The sequence below is a fragment of the Trichosurus vulpecula genome, chromosome 5, assembly GCF_011100635.1.
Source record: "Trichosurus vulpecula isolate mTriVul1 chromosome 5, mTriVul1.pri, whole genome shotgun sequence".
Classification (NCBI taxonomy): Eukaryota; Metazoa; Chordata; class Mammalia; order Diprotodontia; family Phalangeridae; genus Trichosurus; species Trichosurus vulpecula.
In genome coordinates this window covers 271,085,253-271,112,733 of record NC_050577.1, presented here as the reverse complement: position 1 = coordinate 271,112,733, position 27,481 = coordinate 271,085,253, and the positions used below count along the sequence as shown (strand labels likewise).

Genomic DNA, 27,481 nt, shown 5'->3' with positions numbered 1-27,481 from the left:
ATTTGAGGTCTGAATCCCATAATATTCTAGACCTCTTGTTCTTCCAAATGAATTTTTAAAGTTATTTCTGTTTAAGTCTGTAAAGGATTCGTTTGTACACTGGATTGGTGTTTATTTCAACAATTCTCCTGTATGAAATCTTATTTCTCAACTTCCAGTTGGGTCTTTTGTAACCTTCAACTGGTTTCCATTTCTTCCTGATCTAATTAATAAAACAATCCAAAGGAGATGAGTTTGAGACTGCCTTGATGGTCCCAATTAATACTAATTAAGCACTTGCAATATGCTTATCATAGTGCTAGGCATGTAAGTTCTTGATATGGTTCTCTTAATTTTTTTATGGTATGATCTTTAACGGCTGTATAAGACATGTTTCCTGTCACACAAACTATAGAAAAGCGAGTGTGAGCGCATGCATATACACACACACACACACACACACACACACACACACACAGAGTCTACATAGGTGAAAGGAGTTTCTCACACCAATGAAATCATGGGTTTGGAAAAAAACAACCTACTAACCTAAAACTTCATTTGGGAGAGATGATACAACCTCACAGGGTTCTCAGAAGGCTTAAATGAGAAACTCGCTATCAAAGAAGCGTGTTAGCTTGGAGCGTTATGTAAATATAAGCTATCGTTGCAAAGAATACAATCCATAGGTAAATGACACAAAGCGGGGTATCAAGAGCTCTGGGAAGGTTCTAGGTTCAAATCTCACTTCTAACCTTATTCACTGTGTGACTGGAAGCAGTCTCCCAACCTTTTTAAGCTTAGGTTTCTCTTTTGTAAAATCCTCAGGCTAACCACCTGCCTTGCAAGGAGGGCATGTGTAGATACAAGGGTAACAATATGAGCAATGCTGAAGGTAGAGATGTTTATGGTACAGGAAGATAGAATGTCGAGTAAAGCAAAAAAAGTAACATTCCTAAAAAGCACAAATCTGGCCCTGTCATTCTCCTGCTCATTAAGTTAAAGAGGCTGCCTATTGCCTTTAGGGTCAAGTACAAGCTCCTGTTTCTTCTAACCTAATTAATCAATGGCACCTAAATAAAGTATTTACTTTTTTATCATTCTGAATTTGACAAGCACAAAGAAATGTGCACATTTTCATATATAAATTTCTAGATCTGTATAACTGTGTATCTCTGGCTTTTAAAAAAGTGTATATATTAAACATGTTAGTTTCAAAGCTGTCCTCCTTATTACTGTGATTCCCTCTGAATTCCCTTTGTTGTCTTCTATGCTTCATTAATGATGTTTGTTTTCTTTTTTTGGCATCATTATCACTGGCTTCCTCCCCACCACAACCCTCCCTAATTAAGAAATACAAAAAAAGTATCCTTCCTTATAACTAATAGTTAATGCTTTAAACTGTATTTCATTGGTAAAAATGGAATTGGAAAAAAGGTACATTAATGAACTGCTGGTGGAATAGCGGACTGGTCCAACCATTCTGGAGAACTATATGGAACTATGCCCAAAGGGCTATAAAAACTCTGCACACTCTTTTATCCAGCAATACCATCCTTAGGTCTGTACCCCAAAGAGATCAAAGAAAAAGGAAAAAGACCTTTGTGGTGGCAAAAAAATTGGAAATTGAGGGCTTGCTTATCAATTGGGCAATGTATGTGATCATCACTGGAAGGTAGGTTGGAACCGGCTATAAAGAGTAACAGACCAATTTATACAATAACCAACTCCCCCTTACTCAGTAAACTCCAATGTCTTTCTGTCACCTCCAAGGTCAAATACAAAATCCTGTGCTTGGCATTTAAGGCCTTCATAACCTAGCCCTCTGAATGCCAAGCACAGGATTTTGTAATTTATACCCCCACCACATATTCTTTGATCCAGTGACACTGGCCTCCAAACTGTCTGCATGCAAAACATTCCACTTCTCATCTCCAGACATTTTCTCTGTTTCTCCCCTAGGCCTGAACACTCTTCCTCCTCGCCCCTGCCTCCTGGCTTCCCTGGCTTCCTTTATGGACCAACAAAAATCTCATCTTCTGTATGAAGCCTTTCCCAAACTCTCTTTTATCCTGGTGCCTTCCCTCTCAATTATTTCCCCTTTATCCTGTCTATAACTTGTCGGTGTATATTTGTTTGCATGTCGTCTCCCCCACTGGACTGTAACCTCCTTGAGGGCAGGGACTATCTTTTGTCTGTCTTTTTATCTCTAGAATGAAAGACTTAAGAACTCTGATCAGTGCTGTGATCAACCATGGCTCCAGAATATCAGCGATCATGCTTCCTATGCCCTGACAGAGAGGTGATAGACTAGAAATAAAGAATGAGATATATGTTTTCAGATACAGCCAGTGCATGCATTTGTTTTGCTTAAGAGGTGACTAGTTGTCAACAGTGGATAGAACATTAGTCTTGGAATCAGGAAGCTGTGTAATGCTGAGCGAGTCAACCACTTCACCCTCATTTTCCCCATCTATTCAGAGGGGACAATTATAGCACCTACTTCACAGGGTTATTGTAAGAATGGAATGAGATACTTTTAACATTCTTTTCTTTTTAAATTTTGAGTTCAGATTCTCTCCCTCTTTCCCATCCCACCCACTAGGAAGGCAAACAACATACCAATTATACATGTGAAGTCATGCAAAACATATTTCCATACCAGCCATATCACCAAAAAAAAAGGCAAAAAAAAAAGCGAGAAAATTTTACTTTAATTTGTACTCAGAATTCCTCAGTTCTTTCTCTAAGTGTATAGCATTTTTTTCCTCATGAGTTCTTTGTAATTTGTCTTGGATCACCATACTGATCAGAGTAACTATGTCTTTGACAATTGATCATCATTACAACACTGCTGTTATGTGCACAGATTTCCTGGTTCTTCTCACTTCACTTTGCATCAGTTCATATAGGTCTTGATAGGGTTTGGGGTGGTTTTTTTTTTTTGAATCCACCCTCACCTCAACCACCACCACAATGATATACCACATCTTGTTCAGTCATTGCCCAATTGATAAGCAAGCCCTCAACCTTCCCTCTACCACTTAGAATCTCTACCTCTGCTCAAAGTTCACTCAAGAGATACCTTCTTCATGAGACCTTGTTTAATCTCCCCATTTGCAGGTATCGCCCTCATCCCTCAATGACTCTGTACTTACTCTCTATGTATTTTGTATCTACTCACATATGTAAGCATCATTTCTGGCAACAGAATGTAAGCTCTTTGAGGGTAGGAAATGTTCCAAAGTTCAGCTCCAGTCACTCCCTTCATGGGGACTTTCCTGATCCCCCAGTTTACAGTGTCTGCCCTACCTCTAAATTACCTTGTATCTCCCAGTTTCAGGCATATAGTAGGTACTTAATAAATGCTTGCTGTTTGTTTAACTGGTAGCAGTGGTAATGGAAAAGAAGATTAGGAGAACTGAGAGAGGAGAGTTGATTTGAGGGAGGGAGGAGTAAAGGAAAATGATGATTTCCACTTTGGACATGATAATTTTAAGGTGACAGCTCATCAAAATGAAAATGTCTAATAGGAAGCTAGAGGCAAAATTCAGGAGCAAAGATCATTTTTGAGATAAAAAGATTTATGAGTCAGCACATAAGTCACAGATTAAGCTATAAGAATGGGAAGTGGATAATTTGCTCAGAGATCTTTAAGTTTTAGTCAAAATATCCCCCCAGCCCAGGAGGGAGAGCAAATCTGTGCCTCAAAAGGTCATGTTTGATAGGATGATCAGAAACTAACCTCCATGAAGGCAGAATACCCAGCTGCGCTTGCTTGGAAGATCCTTGTCTAGTCTGGAACCTTCCTTTGATATAAAAATAAAAGCCTGCCTGAGTTTGTATGCCTGTTGTACCTGACATGACAGGCTGCTGTTCTGTTTGAAAGCATAGCTGAGAAAGGGACAAGAAAGAGAGACAACAGCTGAGACAGACAACTCATGAGAAGCTCCAGGACACCCAAATTTGCTTAGAAAAGTGTTATTGATCGAATGTCTTGTCTGAGCTCTGGAAATGGGCTCCCAGCCGTGGCCAGGAGAGGGAAAATGGCTGAATTTATGAACTGTCAGCTCCCTGGCTCAGGAAAACTGACACTCACTGGAGAAGCAGTAGCCAGGAGGGGTCAGCTTTCTCACCTTCTTTTGTTCCCCACCTCATCAGCGGTAGGGAGAAATGTCAAAGGCCTCTTTTGTCTATAAATCTTCAAGAATCTTAATAAAATGGATGCAAGGAAGAAGGAAAAAAGGGAAAAAACCCTTATATGCCTACCCACTAAAACCGCAGAACCTGATCTTATTACTAAAATGGGGAGGGGGGGAGGGAGAGGGAAGAAGAAAAAGGGAGAGAACAGAAACTTGGGAGCTTTCAGTGTTCCTTTTTTCCTGATTAAATGCAGATCACACAAAAGCTCTTAATGGGGGAAGGGAAGAGCAGTTCTCTGTACATCTGGTCCCTGGTATTAATCTTAACTGTGGGGTGATATTGAAGCACGTGGCTTTTGGAGCGGTGAGTACCTGCAATGATGACTGAGTCTGTCCGGGCTGGGCCAAATTTCAATGTCATCTCATGCTTGTGTTTATGAACCGCCAGGTGGTCCTCGTTTGTAAATCTCTGAAATGAAACAGAAATGGAGAGAGATGAGGGCGGGGGGGGAGTCAGTGAATCAATGCCCTTTTAAAAAATGTCCTATTGGACGTCTTACAGCAGGGACAGTCCCTGGAGAGAAGGTCAGGGAAAGTAAAGAATTTTTTTTTTTGTGGGGAGAGACATGAGATGAAGGGGAAAAGGATGGGAGTAAGGGCTGGAAGTAGAAAGGGAGAAAAGGCAATAGACAACAGAGAGGAGAGGGGAGGGGGGAAGAATGGAGCACCAACTGCTCTGTGGTATTAAGTCCAAACAAGACAAGTGGACAGATTGTTAGTGAAGTGGGGTGCAAGCTGAAGGCTCCAAATGAAAGAACCATTAAGGCCAACTCCTGGAGAACAAGGGGAAAATAATTTTTAATAATAATAATAAAGAGAGAAGCAGGGAAAGGCTGGCCATCAAAAAACAGGAAATTCAGAACATAGCTCTTGGTGGTGGGGCTGAATCGGGCTGTTTTATGAGGGGCTAACAGGGAGATAAATTATGCAGGATTAGGAGATCCATTTAACTTCCTGGCCCCTGCAGTGCTACAGCAGGCATCAGTGTAGCCATTTGGCTCTTGGTTTTAATGAGCCGGGACGGAGCTGTGGAGGACTGAAGCCCAACGGCCAGCAGTAAAGGCACAAACCATCCCATCGGCCAAATGCCATCTCTCCTCATCAGGGGCAGGCACAGAGACTGTGCGGGCCATAAAGGGGCCAGTGCAATGCTACAGACTTTATAACAGTTGCATAAAAATACAACTGAAGATGGGGGGATTTTGCCTTCTTGTGCTGGGGGCTTCGGTGGATGAGCAACGAGTAGGTAAAACTCAGATCTACCCTCAGCTTCTTATTGGCAGAATGGAATTGCTAAACCATAATTCTGCCACTCCCCGCTGGACTTTCTCTAAAGTGGCATGTGTATACACGCAAGCCTGCATGCTGCAGGAGCTTGCTCACCAGGGAGACAAGGAAGGAAACAGATCAACATTGGTAATTCAAAAAATAACACAAAAAACCCCACTGAGGCTGCCTGGCTGCTCCTCCTCTATAACAAATTGTCGGCAACACCATGTTTGGAGACAGCAGTTTTCTGCAATCCTTTCAAGAGAACCACACAGTTTCATCTGCCTTTTTGTACTAGAAATGGTGACTGATGAGTTCTCCTCCTTTTCAGTTTCGTCATTGGACCTATTACTCCTCTACCTCCTCACTTCAACCCTGCTTTTCCACACCTGTTTTTTGACGGCAATGTTCACTAAATAGAATTTACCCATCATACCTCAGCTAGTTTCTATTTAGGTGGAAGTCTGTTTTCAAATCCAATTGCGTTACCTCAACCTATTTCCTTTTTTTTTAAACCTGGCAGAGAAGCAAGCAGGAAAAAAAAATTTTTTTTTCCAGATTGCCCAGGATTTTTTTTTCCTGGACATGGGAAGTAGCCATTGTCCTTTTCCTCAAAGCTACTTTGAATCCTGTCTGACGGTGCAAATTTGGCTACAGGAGATGCAACAAAACCACTAAATTTAGTGAAAACAAGACTTTTATTTGTAGAGCCAAGTAAAAAGGGTGGCTGGGATTTTGCAAAAGAAGTGATGCAACAATTCAATTTATTAAGCACCCATCGAGTACCAGGCACTGGGTTATGTGAAGGGAATTAAACAAACAGAAGAATAAATAAAGTCCCTGTCCTCAGTGACTGCCTCAATAATTATTTACTTGGAAAACTGAAGGCAAAACTAGAATACTGGCATAGAAAGTCAATGGGCGAGACAACAAACTCAATACAAACCTGATTTTGTTGAAAGGAACAAACATTAATTATCTCAGACAGGGAACTGAGACAGGAGTTCAAGTTTCTACTCTTGTTAGGCACTCATTTCTTTACCTGTAGAATTTTCTCAAGGGTAAAGGGAGGTAAATGAAGATTGCTGGGCTAACTAGGGAAGTTATGTGAATACATGTGTAAGCCATCATGGAGGGCTTAGAGGGCTGTCAAACCCTGAGGGAAAAGGATATGCCCAAAATAGATAAAAGAGTGAAAGGTGTCTAGTATGAAAGGAAACTAAAGCTATTTCTTTAATTGTACTACTTATGATTAAAGAAATCTTTTTTTTTCTGTTAGGAATTCCTTGATATCTTAGAAGTACCTCTTTCTTCTGGGTTATGACTGAAGATCCCCTATTTTTCTTATTTGTCCTCTAGTTCTCTTTCTCTCTCCTCTGCCTCCTTCCCTCCCCTCCCCCCATATGCTCTTTCCCTTGAGCCATATATTTTCCCCCAATGAAAGCTGGGGGCTGATCACTCCTCCACCCCCAAACCTAAATCATGTTGAGCACTGCAGAAGGAGAATTGAAGCAAAGTTAGTTGAAGAGCACAGCCCTGACTCTCAGCTCAGCTCCAGTCATCTCCCTGCTAGTTCTAATATAGCTCTTTGTAACAAGGCTGGGAGTGAAGAGAGAGATAAAAGTTTACTGGGGAAGGATGCTATGGAGAAGAGCCTGATGATCTCTTTTCTGAAGTTTGTTGGAATGTGAGATAGAAATAGCAACCTCCCCTGCCCCCGCCCAAGATCCATCAGAAAGCATCTGTATAGGACAGACCTGAAAATGTGCATTTGGGGCATCTTTCCTCTGGAAAAAATTAAGTGAGGAAGATTTTTTAGCTGCTACAACAGATTTGCAAGTAATCACGCACCTAAGGAAGTATTCATGTCAACTGAATGATAAAGAATGTTGATCTTTATTTCACTGCCTGATTATGTATACATGTTTACTGATTTACTGACCACCTCTTTGGGGCAGGGGAGAAAGTGGGCATTAAAATTGAGGGCTACTGAATTCAGGGCATATTGGAATAGGGAAGCAGCCTAAGTACCTTGAAAGGATCACAGAATCTCATGGTTGGAAGGGAACTTCAGGACACCTAGTCTAACACATACCTAAAGAAGAATCCTTTCCATAGCATTTCCAGCAAGTGGAAACCTAGTTCATACTTGAAACTTTCAGAGAGAAGGAGCCCACATTGAACAGGTTTTTTTTGTTTGTTTGTGTTGAATATTCAGCCTAAATCTGCTATTCTGCAACTTCCACCCACTGCTTCTAGGTTCTGGCCTATAGGGCCAAGCAGAACAGATCTGCATTATTGCCTGGAAAAGTCTGAAGGCGAATCTGCTTCAAACACATCTGCAATGTACCCCTTTCCCATACCCACTCTGGGAAGTAGAACAAGCATCTATTATGAGTAGGTAATGTTTTCTGCATATAACCTAAGAGAACTAGATAGTCTAGTTAATAAGTCCAAAGTGTCCCATAAAGGGTTTAATCATTTTTCAACCTTGAATTTTTTAAAAATCCACTTTCTTAAGTACAAAGCTATATTAATAATGTAGAGCAACAGGGAAAGGAAAGGAAGGAAAAAGAATAAAAGCTGTTTTTAGTTTTGCTTGCCAAACTGCCAACACATGTTTTTGGACTTGAAAACTTGGAAGACTTTTAAAAAGCAGAAAGAGAACAACTCCATCCTCATTTTATAAAATGGCTGATGTACTACAACCATGCCAATAGCTGGGCTGAAAGGAGGAGAGATTCAAACATTCCCCCATATGAGACGATTTCATGGAGTTTACGTGCTCTGGTAGCTATTCAGAGATTATACACATGAAACCTGGATGACATTTAAATCAAAATACATTTGGCTGCATCTAATTTCTACTCCCCAGAGCAGGAAAAGTAGGGAGAAGAGAGCTTTACTCTGTTTAGTCTAACAGGGAAATAGCGAAGGCACAAAATGAAATGGTATAGTTATGAAAAAACAGCCTGAAAATTCAGCAACACAACCTTATCTATAATGAATTTTCTCCTGGATTTAATCCCCTAATTCATTCATAGAAAGGTCTTGAGGCAAAAATCCTCTCTCTGAGGGAGGTCTCTCCCCAAGAGCCTCACCTCTCTGTATGGGAGAAATCCTATTTCTCAGTAGGACTGATGGAACTATGGCAGTCAGATTAGAAAAAAGGAGGTACAAAGGACCATAAAAAAGATGACCCTATTTTTGTACCAGGAATGTGTTAGCATGTACTCTTTCTAAAAGGTTTTCTATTATAAGGATAAGGACTATGGATTTTTTTTTCATTTAAGAATGATTTCTTGGTCTCTAAACAAGTCAGTCGACAAGGCAATGTTTAAAATTAACTTAAAGCTCTGACCCCAGAGGTTCACTGCAACAAAATCACGGTGCATGACTGGAAAGAAAACAAAATGAAGTTTTAGGCTAACTAGAGCTGCAGCTTTGCATTGTGATACACATATCTCAGCTCCAGTTCAGGCAGGCATAGCTACATGCACATCAGAAGCTCCCTGGCTACAGTGTGGTCCTTGGTAAAAGCATCACAGCAGACAAAATTTCTGTGTGATATTCATTCACAGACAGATTCTTCAGACAGATCCTGAAATGTTGTTCTTGGCTATTAGGATTTGTGTAGTTTTGCTTCATGTTTAAAAATGTGCTTACATCCTCAGCTACTATTAATTTACTGCCCCTTCCTACTCTTAGAAAGATTGAGGTGCGGGGTTGGAAAAGAATGGAGCTGGGGAAGGGAAGAGAAAAATCAGATGCTTCAGGGTCCATTCACTTTGGTTACTGGGAAATGAGCTCTAAACAACTAAACATCAAGGAACAAGGGAATCAGAGAATCTTTAGGGGTAGGGGACTTTTTGACAGCTTTTTAAAAAATCACCTATATTTCCCAATGCAGTCCTCTCCCATCCACTACTGGAATCAATTTTTACAACAAAGAATAAAAGATGGGGAAAATACAGTTTATCAAAACTAACTATGATGTTGAAAATATCTGACATCTGCAGTGTTCCATATCCAGTTCCTGTCAGTATTGTTTCTCCCCCTCACCCCTCCTAGGGGAAGAAGATACTTTCTCATGTTTCTTTTTTGGAGTCAAGCTTGGTCATTATATGCCATTATAGAAATCAATTTCAGTTGTTTTGTTATTGTTCTTTCTATTTACATTGTTATAATTATGGTGTAAATTGTTTTCCTGATTCTGCTTACTTCATTTTGCATCCGTTCAAATAAATCTTTCTCTGTATTTCTCTGAATTCATCATATTCATCATTTCTTATAGCACAGTGATATATTCCATTATGTTTATGTCCCACAGATTGTTTAACCATTCCTCAAAGGATGGGCATCAACTTTGTGAAATCACAGAATCTTAATGCCTAAATGGAAACCGAGGTGCAGCAAAGTGAAATGACTTGCTCAGTTCACAGATATTTACCATCAGGGCTAGCTAATTTTACACTACAGACAAGATGATAAAATTGTGACCCTCCTTGTTCTAATAGCAGCCCTTATTACAGCTCTGTAGGATAGCTAAACATTAAGAATTGAGACTAGAACCAGGTCTTCTCTTTCTGTTTCTAGTCCAGTGCTCTTTCCACTATCTTAATGATACTTTTATTTTTTAGTTATTATTTTAAAAACTTCCTTTTTATTATGAAATTGACAAGCATCAACAAATATGACTAATTTCCTATACAAAGAAAAAAGGACTACATTAGAAACCACTTTCTATTCTATTCTATATATATTGCATTATAGAAATCAATTCTATTATATATAGCTTATTTTGTATATATTTTAAATTTAATATGGTAAATCCAACATCTTGTGTCCCCCTTCTGAACTTCCTTCTTTTCTTTTCTTACAACTCTTAACATTTTTCTTTATATTACTGCATCTCATTTTGTTTTACATCTCATTCATTATCAAATACATTATTCCTCTCTTTCCTACCCAGCTAGTCATCCCTTAAAATGATCAAAAAAGAAAGAAAAAAGCAGTTTGGGAAAACTGAGCTGATTACTTGGAACAGCAGGACAGGGGAGTAAATAATGCAGAAATAAATAAAATGCAGAAACATCAATGGCTGGAGGTAGTCATGTGTGTAGAACTCTGTTTCCCCTTTCAGTTCTATCTCATAAAGCCAACACCAGCTTCTGCTGTCTTTTCCAAGGTGTTGCTATTTACCAAATGAGTCACATATCCTGCTCAGAATGCTCCATAGCTCCTGGATGAATCATTTCAAAGCATAGGATCACTCAGCAAATAAAAAACAGCCATAGCACATAGGAGCAAGAGAATTTATTTAAAACACACACATGGAGCAAAATCCTTCCCAATTGCCCCAAACGAACAGATTGTCAAGAAAATAAGGAGGGAGGAAGGTAGCGGGAGAAAGAAAGAGAGGAAGAGGGAGAGGGGAATAAGAGGAGAAATGGGGAGGGGGGGAGAGAGGAGGTAGAAAGGAGAGGGAGAAAGAGGAGGTAGAAGGGAGAGGGGGAAGACAGAGAGGGAGGAAGAGAGGGAGAGAGAGAGAGGGAGGGGACAAAAACACAGAGAAAGAGACAGAGAGAACAGACTGACAGAGAAAGAGAATGGGGAAAAATCTAGCATATTCAAGCTAGGATTTGTTGGTCTATGAGGTTGAAGCAATCATCCATGTTTTAGGGAGGCTACGTAGATTATCTTAAAGTATCTCTGGCAGTTAACCAAGGCTGTCCATAATGTAAAAGGAAGAAAGAATTTTGGATTGTTAAAACTGTGCCTTGGTATTAAGAGCCGTCCTGCCTACAGTCTTCTGCCAACAAGCATATTTAACTGAAATGCTACAAAGCTGCAGAACCCCATCCAAATGCACAGTTCAGGGGTGGGTTGGCTTGGTGTAGCCATCTGTTCATCCCCATGTTCAAGGGGGGAACTGCTACCCTGGAATGCAGTACTTGCCTATGGAACCCAGAGCTGGGTCCAATCAGACATCAAAAATCACTGCTGTAATTTGAAAAGCATGGGACAATAAATAAGCAAAATTTCAGAAAGGATAAAAAGTCAGACATTAGGAAGAGTTTTTGACTCTTTGGCCTCAATATAACTTTCCATTGCTCCCTTATGGTCTAGCCAAACTAGCCCATTAATATATAACCATGCTTTCCCACCTCCAAGCTTGTCTTTTAGTTCCTTTTGCTTACAATGACCTTACTTTCAATTTTCTCCATTACTAATCCTATCTATCCTTAAAAGCTTAAATGCCATCTCCTACATGAAAAGCCTTTCCTGATTCCCCATAATAACTAACTCCCAACCCCACCCCACATTTGGAAGAAGTCCTTTAAGAAGCTCATGCTGCCAGGGGATAAAGGCAACTCAGTCTACCTCCAGAAGTACCCTTTTCATTTGGGTATCACAATTATAGAAACGCATCTAGTCTAGCCGTTACTGGAGACCCCAACTGCATAGAGAAAGCAGTGAGAATGAGAGTTCTTGAAACACTGAAATTACACTTCTGTGGCCCCTAATTAGAACTGCTCTTTAACCCAGAAGTATCTTTAAAACAGCTGGTTTCAGAGTCCTAGTTCCCATTTCACTGCCCTAAAAGGTATGCCACCAGTGCGTAAACGGACATTATATAATCAATTTGTTTCCCTGTGACACGTGATCCCATTACTGAGTTGTGTTCAAGCAAGAAGTAAAATGCTGTATGCACAAATACCTGCCTTTAAAAAAACCTCTTTAATAATAACAGCTAACATTTGTATAGCACTTTAAGGTTTGGAAAGTGCTTTAAATACATTAACCTCATTAGGGCTTCACAATAAACCCATTCCCCAACTATTATACAGATATGGTCACACAGCTAGTGAGTGTCAAGAGATTATACTTGAATGTGCCTCCAAGGCCAGCAGTCTATCCATCACACCAAGAGTCAATTCCTACTTCCCCCATAAGAGCCAATTCTAAGATCTATCCAACACAACCATCTCTATCCTACTCTGTAGCTCCCCCTTCTAAGATGTTATTTCTCCTTCAGGGCAGTTATAACCTAACTCTAACCTAGCAACCACAACAGTAGATGTGCAGGTGCCAACTGGAAATTTTCCCTTTCCCCAGTGGAGAACATGGGACTTGACATCAGAAAGACCTGAGTTCAAATGCTACCTCAGACAATTACTAGGTGTGTGACTCTAGAGTTTCAGTTTCTTATTTTATGAAGGGAGGGGACTGGATCTGATAACATCTAAGGTCTCATCCATTTCTAAATCTATAATCCTGTATATAGAATTTAAAATAAGTTGGGGAGGATGTGTGTTGAACTTTTCTTTTATTAACAGAGTCAAAAAAGTTTAGATAACACTACACTAGAGGCCCCATCCTTGTTATAATAAACAAGATGTAAATGTTTTTAAGAATAGGAACATTTGGATTTTACATGGCAGAATAACAATATTCTAAAAGAGCCAAGTGGAATCAAGAAATGGATTCCTCCATTTGGGAAGAAACCTGCAGGGATCTGACTAAAGGAAAAGCCACGTTATAAATCAGTAAGCCATTGAAGAAGGAATATAGAAAGAATATAAAAACCACATATTTAATTACAGTGCCTTAATTGTTATAATTTGCAATTAATATCAACATGTAATTTTAGAGCTTTTTTCAGGCAGCTGAAGGCTTTTTTATTTTTAACATTTATAAAAATGTTCTTTTCTTTGCATTATTGTCAGTTTCTAAAGACTCTTGCCCCAATGAATCAACCTTTGGAACAGCTAGGAAAACTAGAAAGCAGTATGAAAAAATTAGGTTTAGCCAACATCTTATATCATTTTCCACAATAAATTCAATATGGATAAATTGACTTGAATAAAGATCACGCCATTAAAAAAGAGGATACAAATAAGCAAATAAAACAAAGGAATACACTGATCATCTCCGAAAATGTATGCCTCATTCTGCACCTATTGTCCTCCACTCCTTGCTTTATCATCAGTTCCTCTGCATTCAGGATCAGAGTTCTGATGCCTTCAGTTTCCAGTTCTCAGCCACATGGTACAACTAATTTTCATGTCAGTTTTCTTCATTTTGACTAGTGTCTTTTGCCTACCATGCTCCAGGCATTAGAGAAATCTGAACCACAATAAAACAGATCTCAAAGTCACATAGGCCAACCCTGACAGAAATGAACTGGGGAGGGCAAAGAATGGGCAAGTATGTCTCATTAGGCTAGGCTCTTTGATGGACTATCACATCCAGAACAAGAAGTTATAGAACCACGGTATTTTGTTCTGGTTAGTCTATGTCTAGAATGTTGTGCTCAGTTCTGGGCACCATATTTTAGGAAGGACAGAGACCATATGGAGTCATTGTTATCCCTTCATTAAATCATACAACAGATATAAGGTATATTAGATCTTAAATACTTTTATTTTTAGGCATCTCTGCTCCACTGCTGAACTTAGCTGGGGAAAGAAGAAAGACTTTGAAGTGATTTTTTTCTATAATTATTTTTCAAAATTTTATAATTTTAAAACTTTTTAAAAAATTCTGAATTCCAAGTTCTCTCCCTTCCTCCAGTTCCTCTACCCCAGCATGAAGGCAAACAATATGATACCCCTCATACATGTGAAGTTATGCAAAACATATTTCCATATCAGCCATGTTTCAAAAAAGAAATAAGAAAAAAAGCGAAAAGAAATAGGCTTCAATCTTGACTTACGAGGTCATGAGTTCTCCTTCTGGAGGTGGATAGCATTTTTCATCATGAATCCTTTGGAACTGTCTTGAATCAATGTATTGATAAGAGTTGCTGGTTCTTTCAAAATTGATCATCATACAATACTGCTGTTACTATGTACAATGTTCTCCGGGTTCTGCTCAATTCATGTATGCCTTCCCATGTTTTTCTGAAACCACCTCCTTCATCATGTTTTTTTTTCTTTTTAGCTTTTATTTAGTATTTTGTTTTTCCCCAGTTACATGTAAAAACAATTTTAAACATTCATTTTTTAAAACTTTCAAGTTCCAAATTCTCTCCCTTCCTCCCTCCCCACCCCCACTGAGAAGGCAAGCAGTTTGATATAGGTTACGCATGTGTAGTCACACAGAACATATCCATGATGGTCATGTTGTGAAAGAAAACACAGAACAAAAGAAAAAACTCTCAAGAAAAATAAACAAAGTTAAAAAAGCATGCTTCAGTCTGTATTTAGACACCATCAGTTCTTTTTCTGGGGATGGATAGCATTTTTCATCATTAAGTCCTTCGGAGCTGTCATGGATCATCGTACTGCTGAAAATAGCTGTCATTCACAGCTCATCATCTTATGTTACTTTGTACACAGTAAATTTCACTTCGCATCAGCTCATGTAAGTCTTTCCAGGTTTTTCTGAGAGCATCCTGCTCATCATTTCTTATAGTACAAATAGAATACTATTTGTATTATAATCATTATAATCATTTACCACACAACTTGTTCAGCCATTACTTAATTGATGGCCATTCCTTCAATTTCTAATTCTTGGCCACCATAAAGGAGTGCTATAAATATTTTCGTACATATAGATCCTTTTCCTTTTTTTAATTCTCTGGGATAGAGACATGGAAGTAGTATTGCTGGGTCAAAGAGTATGACAGTTTTCTAGCCCTTTGGACGTAGTTCTGAATTGTTCTCTAGAATGGCTGAACCAGTTCACAACTCTACCAACAATGAATTAGTGTCCTGATTTTTCCACAACCCCTCCAGCATTTTCCTTTTCTGTTGTGTTGGCCAAATCTGATATGTGTGAGGTAGTATCTCAGATTGCATTAATTTGCATTTCTCTAATCATTAGTGATTTAGAACATGTGACTATTGATAGCTTTGATTTCTTCTGAAAACTAACTGTTCATATCCTTTGACCATTTATCAATTGGGGAATGGCTCTTTCAGTTCCCTATATATTTAAAAAATGAGGCCTTTATCAGAGAAACTTGCTGTCAAAGTTTTTCCTCCAGTTTCCTGCTTTCCTTTGATTTTTGGCCGCATTCGTTTTGTTTACGCAAAAACTTTTAAATTTCATGGAGCCAAAATTATGTATTTTACCTCCCGTGATCTTATCTTTTGTTTGGTCATCAACAATTCCTTTATCCATAGATCTGACAAGTAACTTTTCCCATGTTCCCCTAATCTGCTGATATGCTTTATGTCTATATCATGTACCTATTTTAACTATATCTTAGTATATGGTGAGATATTAGTCTATGCATAGTTTCTTCTAGAGTGCTTTCCAGTTTTGCTAGAAATTTTTTTGTTGTTGTTGAATACTGAGTTCTTGAACCAAACGCTTGGATCTTTGGAAAAACACTAGAATACTATGGTCATTTACCTCTGGATATTGTGTACCTGATCTATTCCAATGATGAAGAACTCTGAAGAAACAGTGATTTTTAAAGACATTCAGACTCTTCAATGGTCATCATTAAACTACACTCTTCTAATACCAGTATTCTAGAGATGGAATATGCAACAAAGATCCTCCACCTGCTTTCCTGATGACTCTTGCCAACCTCACATACAGGGTCTTTCACTGACTCTTCTTTTACTCATGGCTAAGTTACTTACTCTAACCCTAAGAGCTTCTCTTTATCCAACACTGAGACAACACATACAATTTATTCTGTCACTTAGGACTAAATGCTGTTTGTAGGTAAAGCTTAGCTTTCATGTTTTTGTACTCAAAACAAAGCCTGAAGAAATATAGCTTTAACCCTCAGTCATCGCAAATGGAATAGATAGTAGGTGAGGGCCAAGGCTTCCCTTATCACTCCACTGACTCCTTGCCTATGGTGTAGCTCTCTATAGAACTCCAGGACACTACTGGGATCTGTCCACAAGGATTAATGCACACAGGTACGTTAGCTTTTTTTTTTCTTCTGGTGGCTTCATACTCAATGGAGTAAATCAGCAGCTTTAATCCTCAACATATCTTTGAGGATTAGTGACAAATCTTGGGGACTAGCATTCAGGCTCAAAGAAATTATAGCTAGAATTCAGTAGGTTCTAGTTCTATTTCACTGTACATGACTAATTTGCTTATAAAACACATATAAAAAAACAAAAACAAAATAAGAAGCCTGTCAAAACCTCAGAGAAAGGATTACCTGAATGTTTAACAAAATTGAAAAGATTTCTTTTTTTGACCCGTTTTTTGCTTATGGTGCTTCCTTATCTGGTTCAGATTTTTCAAATGCCTAAATTGTCCTAAATTTTCCCATTTTTTCTTTGTCAGGATGAGTTTGAGGAAAAAGTGCTTAAATTTTTTTACCTACCATCCTGGAAGTGTGGCAATCCTTAACTTTGCAACTGGAGAAAATATCTTCATTTTGAGGATCCAGGTGACTAAGGCTAGGAAAGCTCATTTTCTGCCCAGGGATGGTAAAAACTAACCTCTACTAGAAAAATGTGCTAAAGATACTTCTTGATAATAGAGCTCCTGAAGGTCATTTTTATTGAATGATTAAGTATAACTTATTTTTTAAGCTTACTTCCATGAGCTAGGCAGATATACACAGGTCATATTACAACATTATTCCTGCCTTCTAAGAGCTTATGGTCAGTTTTAAAGTAGTCAAGCTGAAGGAAAGGCAAAGTTAGATGAGACAGATACCTCAGTCTCTGAAGAAAATGCTTAGCAGCTATGAACAAGCTAATGGAGGGTAAATATGTCTTTAATTACCACAAAAACACAGCAAGGGAAAATATTTTGCTAGGCTATAAAGAGAGTAAGTCTCAGAAAGTTAGTATCTACAGAATAGGCTGTAGACTGGTAAAATGCATCAACAAAATCCCAATTGGCTTGGATTATTTCTCAAACAGTCAGCAATTGGAGAAGGTACGTGTGATGGAGCACTCTGGTTCTTCCTCACTTTGCCAGAGGAATTAAAAAAAATCTCACCTCAACTTGGAACACTTGTTTGACTGGTGATTTTCAAAACCAATCTGGCAAGTTTTAGCATGGAAGGCGAAACATCTTTAGTTCTCCTACTTGCTTAAAGGTTTTATGGGTCTCTCTCTCTCTCTCGGTCTCTGATAATCTTAGCCAAATGATAATCAGATCTGGCCACTGGCAAAGTGGGTAGAGGTGAGGTGAAGTGTTTGTTTGATCGAGGGCTAGAACAAACTGACTTACCATACAAAGAAAAGCTGAATTTTTAAAAACTATGTACTCTCTCTGTTTAATCTGGAGTTATGGGTATGGCTTTTCAATCACTCCAACATTTTATTGGTGGCCTAAACTAGTAACAGATCCTGATTTATACTTTGGTACTTTCTATCCCAGGACCACAAACAAAGTAGGCTGACAAAGTAGAAGGTAACAATGGGATCAACTGACCTTCTTATTACATCATTTTCTACCTCTTAGCTAGGAAAAGAATTAACAGAAATGCCACCAAGCATATCCACTAAGGGATGGGGGAGCAGAGAAAGAGAAATCTGAAGTCTGAAATCCTAGTCCTCTGTGCACCCTCCTAACTAAAAACTACAGGTTTCAAACATAAAATCTTTCTAACCTAAATATAATTGGGGAACTGAGCTCTTCAGAGGGTAGACAGATAAAAGACAATAACAGGTGGCACTGAATTCCAGGCAACTATACTGCTACCATAAAACCTTCACCTGTCTGTTCCTGAAAATAAACCTCACTTATCTGGACCAGATCAGTGACATGTAACCATGTTCATCTGGTTAACCAGATAAATAACAGGAATTTGAAAGAAAAAAACACCACCAAATATTAATTCAACAGTAAACCACTTAGATTATTCCTGACTCCAGACTAGATTTGTTTTATAAAATGCATATTTAAAAGAATTTAGTGTTTGGTACTATGTGGAAACTTGTTATATATGGCCTGTTATTCTCATCCCTTTCCCTGTACAATCTTTTGGAGTCTGAGCTCTTTCATCAGGAGAAAAATGTCACTTGAAGAACCTCATTCTCCCTCCCTTTAAAAAATATATCTATTGTACAAAAAGTAAACCAAATTACAACATTGACTGAACTCCTGATAAGCCTAAATCAAAAGCCATTGAGGAAAGTCATTAGAGCTTTAAGAGTGTTTAGGAATTAAAGCTATATACGGTCATATGAAAAAATGCTCTAAATCACTAAAACAACTTTGAGCTACCACTTCACACCTATCAAAATGGCTAATATGACAAAAAAGGAAATGTTGGATGTTGGAAAACTGGGACACTAATGCACTGTTGATGGAACTGGAAACTGATCCAACCATTCTGGACAACAATTTGGAACTATGCCCAAAGGGCTATAAAACTGTGCCTACCCTTTGATCCAGTAATACCACTGCTAGGCCTATATGTCCAAAGACATACAAAATATGAGAAAAGGATCTATTTGTACAAAAATATTTATAGCAGCTTTCTGTGGTGGCAGAGAATTGGAAATCAAAGGGATGCTCATCAATTGGGGAATGGCCAAACAAGCTGTAATTGTAATGAAATATTACTGTGCTCCACGAAATGACAAGCAAGATGATTTCAGAAAAACCTGGAAACTTATATGAACTGATGCATAGTGAAGTGAACAAAACCAAGAGAATGTTGTACGCAAGTAACAGCAATATTGTTCAATGAAGAATTGTGATGACTTAGCTATTCTCAGCAATACAATACTCCAAGACAATCCCAAAGGACTAACCACGAAGCATACTCTCCTCCTCCAGAGAAAGAACTGATATTGATCGAATACAGACTGAAGCATGCTATTTTTCACTTTCTTTCATTTTTTTTCTTTTATTTGAGTCTTCTTATACAAATGACTAATATGGAAATGTTTTAAATAATTGTACATGTATAACCTACATCTGATTATTTAGAACTCAAAACTTTAAATAAAAATGTTTTTAAAAAGTGAAGGAAAAAAGAGTATCTAGGTAACTGAGTGCTCAAAGTTTTAGCTTAATTTATATCTGGAGTTCACTTCTTGGACCTCTTTCATTTTATGATTTTCTTCTTTTTTAAATTCAATTTTATTTTATTTTCAGGTGTGAATGCTCTCACTCCCTTCTCCTCTTCCCCATAAAAAAAAGAAAAACAAAATCTGTTACAAATAACAAGCAAAACAAATTCTTAAATTGGTCAGGTCCAAAAATTAAAAAATAAAGAACCCTCAATCTGCACGGTTCTCTATCTCGAGGTGGAGAGTATGTTTCATTATGAGTACTCTCGGACTGTAGTTGATCTTTTGTTGATAAGAGTTCCTAATTTTTCCAAGGTTGTTTCTCTTTACAATATTATTATTTTTGTATAAATCATTCTCCGGATCTGCTCACTTCACTTTATATCAATTCATACAAGTCTTCCCAAGGTTTCCTGAAACTATCCCCTTCATCATTTCTTACAGCACAGTAGCATTTTATCACATTCATATGCCATAACTTGTTTAGCCAATCCCCAATTCAATTCTTTACAACCACAAAAAGGGATTATCAATATTTTTGTACATGTTCATTTTTCTCTTCCTTTGGTCTTTCTGGGATATAGGGTATGCTGTTTAATTGTTTTTTTGGAGGCAAAGTTCCAAACTGCTCTGTGATTTTTCTCTCGATCCCTATCTTACATTTGATTTGTGACCTCAAATTTTCTCAAGAACATTTCAATCTAGATTTCTCCCTTGCTTCTATTCTATTTTGATTTGTATCCTTATCATCTCCTCCACATTTATTTTTTAATTGGTGACTTAAAAAAAATCTCCAGAGTCATGCCAACTGACCCACCATTGAACCCTCCTTTGTAAGAAAGGAAAATAGTTAAGAACCAATCGATAGAATAACCACCTCTGACAATATGTTTCCCTACCTCTCTACCAAAAGGAGAGATCTATTTCATACTCTATTTTCCAGATTTAGTCACTAAAATTAATCTGAGTTCAACAGCCTTTAGTATTACTTGGGTGGGTGGGTTTGTTTGTTTTTGGTTCATTTTAGTTTTTCTTTTCCTCCTCTACTGTGCCTGTACCAGGTTTTTCAAGTCACTGAAATTAAGGTTGCCCAGTAATCCCTAAAGCCATTAAGTCATATAAATTCCTCTAGAAGACCTTGACACCAACGGGTGGAGTAGGAAAACTATCTCCCATGGAGGCTAGGAGAGTTTTTCCTTAAAAAGTTATTGAATCTCTCCTTGATATGATGGAGCTTTCTGGTGCTTTAAGTATAAAAGTCAGCTCATTAGGAAGCAAAAGTTGCTAACTCCCTAAGACTTCTGATCAGCAGACCAGTATGGCCAACACAGAGGCAGGGAAGCTACGCTCACCTAAATCAATGTTGTATCCATGCTGAAAATTCATTTTCTGCCATGGCTAAGTAAATCTTTTCTTAACAGTTAGAAAGTCTATGAGTGAGTGAGATCCAGCTTACAACATTCCATATGTCACAATAAACTTCAAATGAATTCATGATCTAAACATAAAAGCTCAAATCATAAAGAAATTAGAAATCTTTTACAACTATGGCTAAGGGGAGAATTTTTTAAAATTCAATTTTATTTTATTTTCAGTTCTAAATTTTCCCCCTCCCTCAACTCCTTTCCCATCTATTGCAAAGACAAGAAATAGAAAACCCATTACAAATATGAAGTCACGCAAAACTAATTTCCAAATTAGCCATATCCTGCCCCTGCCCCCCCAAAAGAAAAAAGTATGCTTCAGTCTGCACATCAGTTCTCTATCACAAGATAACATATTTCACCATGAATCCTTTAGAACTGTGGTAGAGGTCATTGATAGATCAGAGTCTTTCACAGTTGATTATCTTTATAATACTGCTATTACTGTGTAAATTATTCTGGTTCTGTTCACTTCACTTTGTATCAGTTCATATAAGTTTTCCCAAGTTTTTCTGAAACCACCCCCTTCATTATTTCTTATAGCATACGTGATATCATTCCCTCACATTCATTGTTCAGTATCCCCAAGTTTCCAAACCTTTGCCACCACAAAAATTTTTTTTTGTACATGTGGATTCTTTTCCTTTGATCTCTTTGGAGTATAGCTCTAGTAGTGGTATTTCTGGGTCAAAGGCCATAATAGACAGTTTAATAGCTTTTTGGGCAGTTGCAAATTGCTCTCCAGAATGGTTGGACTAGTGAAAAGGGAAAATTTCAAACTAAACAAGGGATAGTTGATCGCAGATGATAAAACGAACAATTTCTACCACGTAATGTTGAATAACTTTTCCAGAAGTATAATTAGTGCAGTTAGAACTAAGAAGGCAAACAGCTAAATGAAGAAAAAAAAAAAAACCTTGGTAAATTTCTGATAAAGGTCTGACATTCAAGTTATATAAAGAATTGATAAAATATATAAGAACGAGAACCATTCCCTAACAGACAAGTGGTCAAGGGGAAACTTTCAAATGAAACACAAGCTATCACAACTATATTAAAAACCCTCCAAATCATTAATAATAAAGGAAGTTAAGACAATTCTAGGACTCCATTACACACTCAACAGACTGGCAAAGATAACTATGGAGAAAAATGGCAACTGTTGGAAAGACAGATAAATGAATAATAATGACAAGAGTAATAATAATAGCTAATATTTTTAAAACATTTACTATCCATCAGGCACTGTGTGTAAGCATTTTACAATCATTATCTCATTTGATCCTCACAACAACCTCAGTTGGTAAGTGAGATTACTATCCCCATTTTCCAGGTAAGGAAACTGAGATTAACTGACTTGACCAGGGTCACATAGCTAGTAGGTATCTGAGGCCACATCTGAACTCGGGTCTTCTTGACTGCAGGCCTAGAGCTCTACCCACTAACTACGTAGCTGCCTTTCATTAATGTACTATTGGTAGGGCTATGAATTGGTCCAAATGAATCTGGAAAACAATTTGGAATTATACTCCAAAAGTCACTAAAAGTCACTAAACTCTACATACCTTTTAATCCATTGATATTATTAAAAGGTATATTATGTCTAAGACAATAAATAGACCTGTCTGCAGAAAATATTTACAGAAGCATTTTTTTTTTTGCAACCAGAAAGTGGAAACAAAACAGGTGCCCATCAACTAGGAAAGGCTGAACCAATTATAGCACATAAAGTAATGAAATACAGTACTGTAGGAAATGACAAATAAAACTGAAAGGAACTTGGGTTGCACTAATTTACAAGGTCCACAATAACAAAAAAGAAAACTACTCTGAAGCCCTCAGAACTTTTATCATCAAATCACAAATCACTCTTCAGGAGAATTATGAAGTACGCCTTCACTTCTTACCAGAGAAGCGATGGATTAGAGAATCAAAGGCAACATTCATTTTCATACATGGCCAGCATGTTGATCTCTTTTGCTTGACTATGTAACTGGGAGTGAAGAGGCGAGTTAAAAAAGAAAAGAGCATCAACAAAACATTTTTTAAAATATCCAGAAAATCACAAGTTCAGGAGATACAAATATACCATATTAGTACCACATTAAATTTAACATTAACTGAAAAAGGACATTTATGGTTTCATATACAATCACCCTTATTTATTGTTTGCATACTGAAATACTAATATTCAACGAGCATTTATTAATGTTTATCTAGAAGTATGAAGTTCACGATCCTTGATGTTACGGATTTGTGTCCATCCCTACACATCTTAGCTAGAAGTCTCTCATCACAAGTATTTGATGCAAAGACTTTCCCCAATTGACCATTCTTTTCTTAGTCTAACGGTACTTATTTTGATCATGAAAATTTTATATAAATAAACTGGTTTTTATTTAATCATTTGTGTTTACACTGATTGATTCCTTGCTATTTTATTTATCTATTTGTTTGTTTAAATGATGTGACCTTTCATATTTAGGTCACTTATTCATTTGGAGCTTTTTGTGGCATATAGTGTCAGATGCTGCTCTAAATTTAATTTCTGCCGAATCGCTTTCCAGTTTTCCAATCACTTGTTGAATAGAGAGCCCACCCTCTAGAAGTTTACATTTCTGGATTTATCAAAAACTGGATTGGATCACCTGCTTTTAGGGTGTTCCAACACTTCCCCCATTAAACTGTAAGATCTTTGTGGGCAGAAACTTTTATCTCTATGTCCCTGATTGGGATATTTAATAAATGAATAATTTGAACTGAAGTAGCAGTTGCGGGGAATATGCTAGGGCATGTGGAGAATGAGAAAGAAGATGGAAGGAGCTTGAGGAAAGAAGATTAAGATGACTCATGTTTAGATTATGTAGGAAACAAAAGAGGATTATATAGAAGAGCAGGATTCTGATATGCCACACTCATGCTTTTAGTGCCTCCAGGATCACAATGTGTTAAAGATGAAATGATTTATATGATAGGGAGAGATTGTCACAGCGAGGAAGCAGTGAGGTGGCTCTGGAATCAAATAATGGGGATTCCTATCCCATCTTTGCCACTTACTGCCTGTATGGCTTTGTGACAAGTCCTTGGGCCTCAGTTTCCTCATGTGTAAAATGAAAGGGTAAACTAGATGGCCTCTGAAGTCCCTTCTCGTTCTAAATCTATAACTCTATGATTGCTGAGATCACTGCATTTCACCCAATAAAACATTCACTATCTTAGTTCTCATTCCTTCTACTGTCATGCTATCCAAAGGAAAAAACCTAATCAAATTTATACCGGCCAGGACCCTCATCAGAAATGGACTTAGAGGTACAGCAATCATCCTAGGTAAGAACAAAGGATGATAACTAGCTGCCTTAGGTGCTCCCTGGCAAAACATGCTTTCTTTTGATTCTAAAACACAGAGAAAAAATTATGACTGTATGACATAATTTCCAAATAGCAGCTCATCCACCTGAATTTGTCCTTATTGCTCAGAGATGTAAACCTCACTAGAGGTTCAGTAAAATAAGATTGTTAAGATTCTCTCTCTCTCTCTCTCTCTCTCTCTCTCTCTCTCTCTCGGGCAACTTACTACTGAGGCAAGAAAAGCTGGGAACAGAAGAATTGTGGAGAGATTATAAGCAATAATTCTGATCCTATGATGCACAAACTGATGTGGGATTAAGTGTTTGTAAAGCAGGTTAACTCATACTATAATCAAGAAAGCCTATGGGTAGGGAAGAATGTTAGGAAATGTAAAATATTAAATCCAAGGAATAGCACACACTGATTATACACCTAATTCCAGCACACAGCAGAAAATCCAAAAAGGGAAGCTGTTTCCCTGACAAAACTCCAATTTAATTATGCTCTAGCACCAGATTTTTCTATTATCCTTTTGTATCAAAGCTGGCATCCCAACCTTCTGTTCAAGAAGTGAGGAAAAAAGAAGAAATCACCTCCAAGCAACTACTATATTTTTTACTAGATAAAGAAAAAACAAAAAGCCATTCCACTTGAACAACCAGATCACTGTCTATATAGAGGCAAAATTCCTCCCTCAAGACCATGAAAAGAGCCAATAAGGTACAGTATGTTCAAACCATTAATTGCTGCTCTGCCAAAAGCTCCTAGCCTATACAGAGTGCTCCCTCTGCTCCCTTCTTAAGAGTGGTTAAGCGTGCATAAAAGGTACAAGAGGCAAAGTCTAGCTACAGTTTAAAAAGTCTTCTCCCTGTACTACATGCATACTTCAAAGGCCTGAGTGTGAAAGTGGGAAAGGCTAGAGGCTCAGTACTTAAAATCAGAATGTTTGGTAAACAGCAGAGTGTTTTCTAAACTAGACCCCGGCACACAAACAGATGAGATTTCTGGGGTTACCCCTAACCTTAATGACAAATCCAAATGTATTTTCTCAATGCATGGAACATTTAGATCTCTGATTAAAATGACAACTTCCATGAGATATGAACAAAACATGGTAGCTATATTAATATGCAAAAATTTCCCCTAAATCCAATAATTATGCTCAACAGCATTGTAGATGTCTGTTCCACTACTTCTCCACTCTGGTGAACATAGAGTTAACTCTATGCAAATACCACAACCGGAAACTTTAAAACTATGCCATAATCTTTTTTTTTTTGGAGGCTATAATTCAAAGAACTGTTCCAATAGGAAAGAAAAATCTTGCTAGTATGTTGCTGTACAGACAACAGGAAGGAGGTAACTTTACCATTAAAGCATAGGGTTTAATTTTAAATGCGTATCCATTCTACTAAGCAGTTACTGCTTGGTAACTAACCTCTTTAGTAGTCAAGCAAATCTCTGCTGCTTTGAACTATCATAGTATTCCTCTTGTTTGTAGAAGAACAGAGATATAGAAGTATTTGTGAAGGTAAAGAAACAAAAGACCTTTGGGGAAAAGAATAATTCTTAAAGGACAAGGAACTGCAGCAGTTAAATTCAGTGCTAAAAAGGTTCTTGGAGAAAGATCTGGCAACCACTGGCAGACCACAATCCTCAGCAGTGTCAGCAGGGAATTCCCCTGTGGTTACAGTTCCCCTTCTCACTATACAACATGGCAGGCCCTTGACAAATAAGCCACACTAGCAAATGACACTATACAAAGCAAGATAATCAGATATGACCCTTACCTTCTGGGAGCTGGCAAAGCAAGACAGGGACATAAAAATAAAACGGGGGAGGGAAAGGAACATAAATTAGGTTGTCGGATTTCTAACCATGAGAAGATGACACCCTTCTCAAAGCTATATGCAAGCCATTATTTCCACTTTGCTTCTTCTGCAAATAGGAGTGATGAAGCCATGATCTCAGGTGTTTCTTAGCATTATCTAACTCTTTTGATAACACTGTCTTCTCGCTTTCTAAAAGCATATCCCAGATACAAAATGGCTCTAGCAGGGAAACAGGCTTATCCAAACAGTATTTCCAAGCAAATAAACACAAGGGAAACCAAGGCAATTTCTGGGAGTCTCCTTCATTTCAGTAATAATTCACATCACTTTTTGCACAGGCAGAGGTCAGTTTTAGGCCCAGTTCATTGTGACAAACGAGCCAAATGTCTGGGGCAGTAACAAATCATCCAACTGAAATAAACTGGTCCATACACAAATACTAATTCACCATCTACCACAAATGTCTGGCTATATCGTGTGTGTGTGTGTGTGTGTGTGTGTGTGTGTGTGTGTGTGAAATCTCATAAGATACACTGGATTTTTTTTTTGGGTGTATTGTCAGAACTGCCTGCCCCAATTCCAAAGGTCTTTGGGGACACAAACCACTTTTTTGAATATTATCTTAACACTGACATTTCCAGGGAGATGAATCCTTCAGCTGGCTCATTTCTTGGAACCTGAGAACCTAGGTCAACCTTCTTCCCCTCTCCAGATGATGGAGGATAAGGCCACGGACTTCCCTCAATCTCTCCTTTTCTGAAAGGCGACAAGATAGATGATAACTTGGGGGAAGTGATTGGGAGGAAGAGTAGGGTAGTGCTGGCATTAGGCAAATATGAAAAGTAGGAGAAATTTATATCTTATGTCCTGGAAATCCTGGTGTCCCACTTCTCTGCTCCCCAGTTATTTAGTATCTCTATGCTGTCAACAATTCCACATTTAGAGTCCTACAAAGATCTGAGTTCTACTATGGTATCTTAAGCTCTAAAATTGACACTAATTCTCCCTCTCATAAAAACTTCCTTTCCCTGTTGAGATCTAGCTGGGTGTTAGGGGTAAATAAAATGACTAATTTATAATAAGATTCCAAGGAGAACAACATCCTAACCCTTTTAAGAATATTTAAATATTAAAAAGAAGATTTGAATTAACCCTGATAACTCTCTCAGTGGGTCTTTGGAGAAGCTTCATAATTCCCTTCCTCTCCCCTCAAGTGACTTTAGGAATGCTCTTCAAATTTCTGCTCCTACAGCATCTTCATTTTGGCTCCTGGCCCAGCTTTTTCCTTGTTTCTTTGCTCTCTTTGGTCTAGGCTATGACTCACTGAGTACCTCTTCTCTCTACTCCCTTGCTGTTTCAATTTGATGTCTAATCCACCTTCCAGTAACATTTTCACCCAGGTATGCCCCTTGAAATATGAGGTGACAACAAAGAAGCTGGGCTGATGAGAACCCTAAGCCTGT

The 27,481-nt window shown here is 38.0% G+C and overlaps 1 protein-coding gene across 4 annotated transcripts in view; it reads right to left on the bottom strand.

The window, feature by feature from the left end:
* Positions 1–27,481, bottom strand: part of ATF7 (activating transcription factor 7) — an 89,076-nt gene that overhangs the window by 24,383 nt on the left and 37,212 nt on the right. For all 4 annotated transcript variants that reach the window (XR_005010471.1, XM_036759817.1, XM_036759819.1 and 1 more), the window contains exon 3: positions 4,494–4,590. Coding sequence is in view for 3 of the 4 variants with exons in the window: in XM_036759817.1 (XP_036615712.1) it covers positions 4,494–4,590 (97 nt within the window). In the remaining variant the exon portion in view is untranslated. The remainder of the gene's footprint in view (positions 1–4,493; positions 4,591–27,481) is intronic.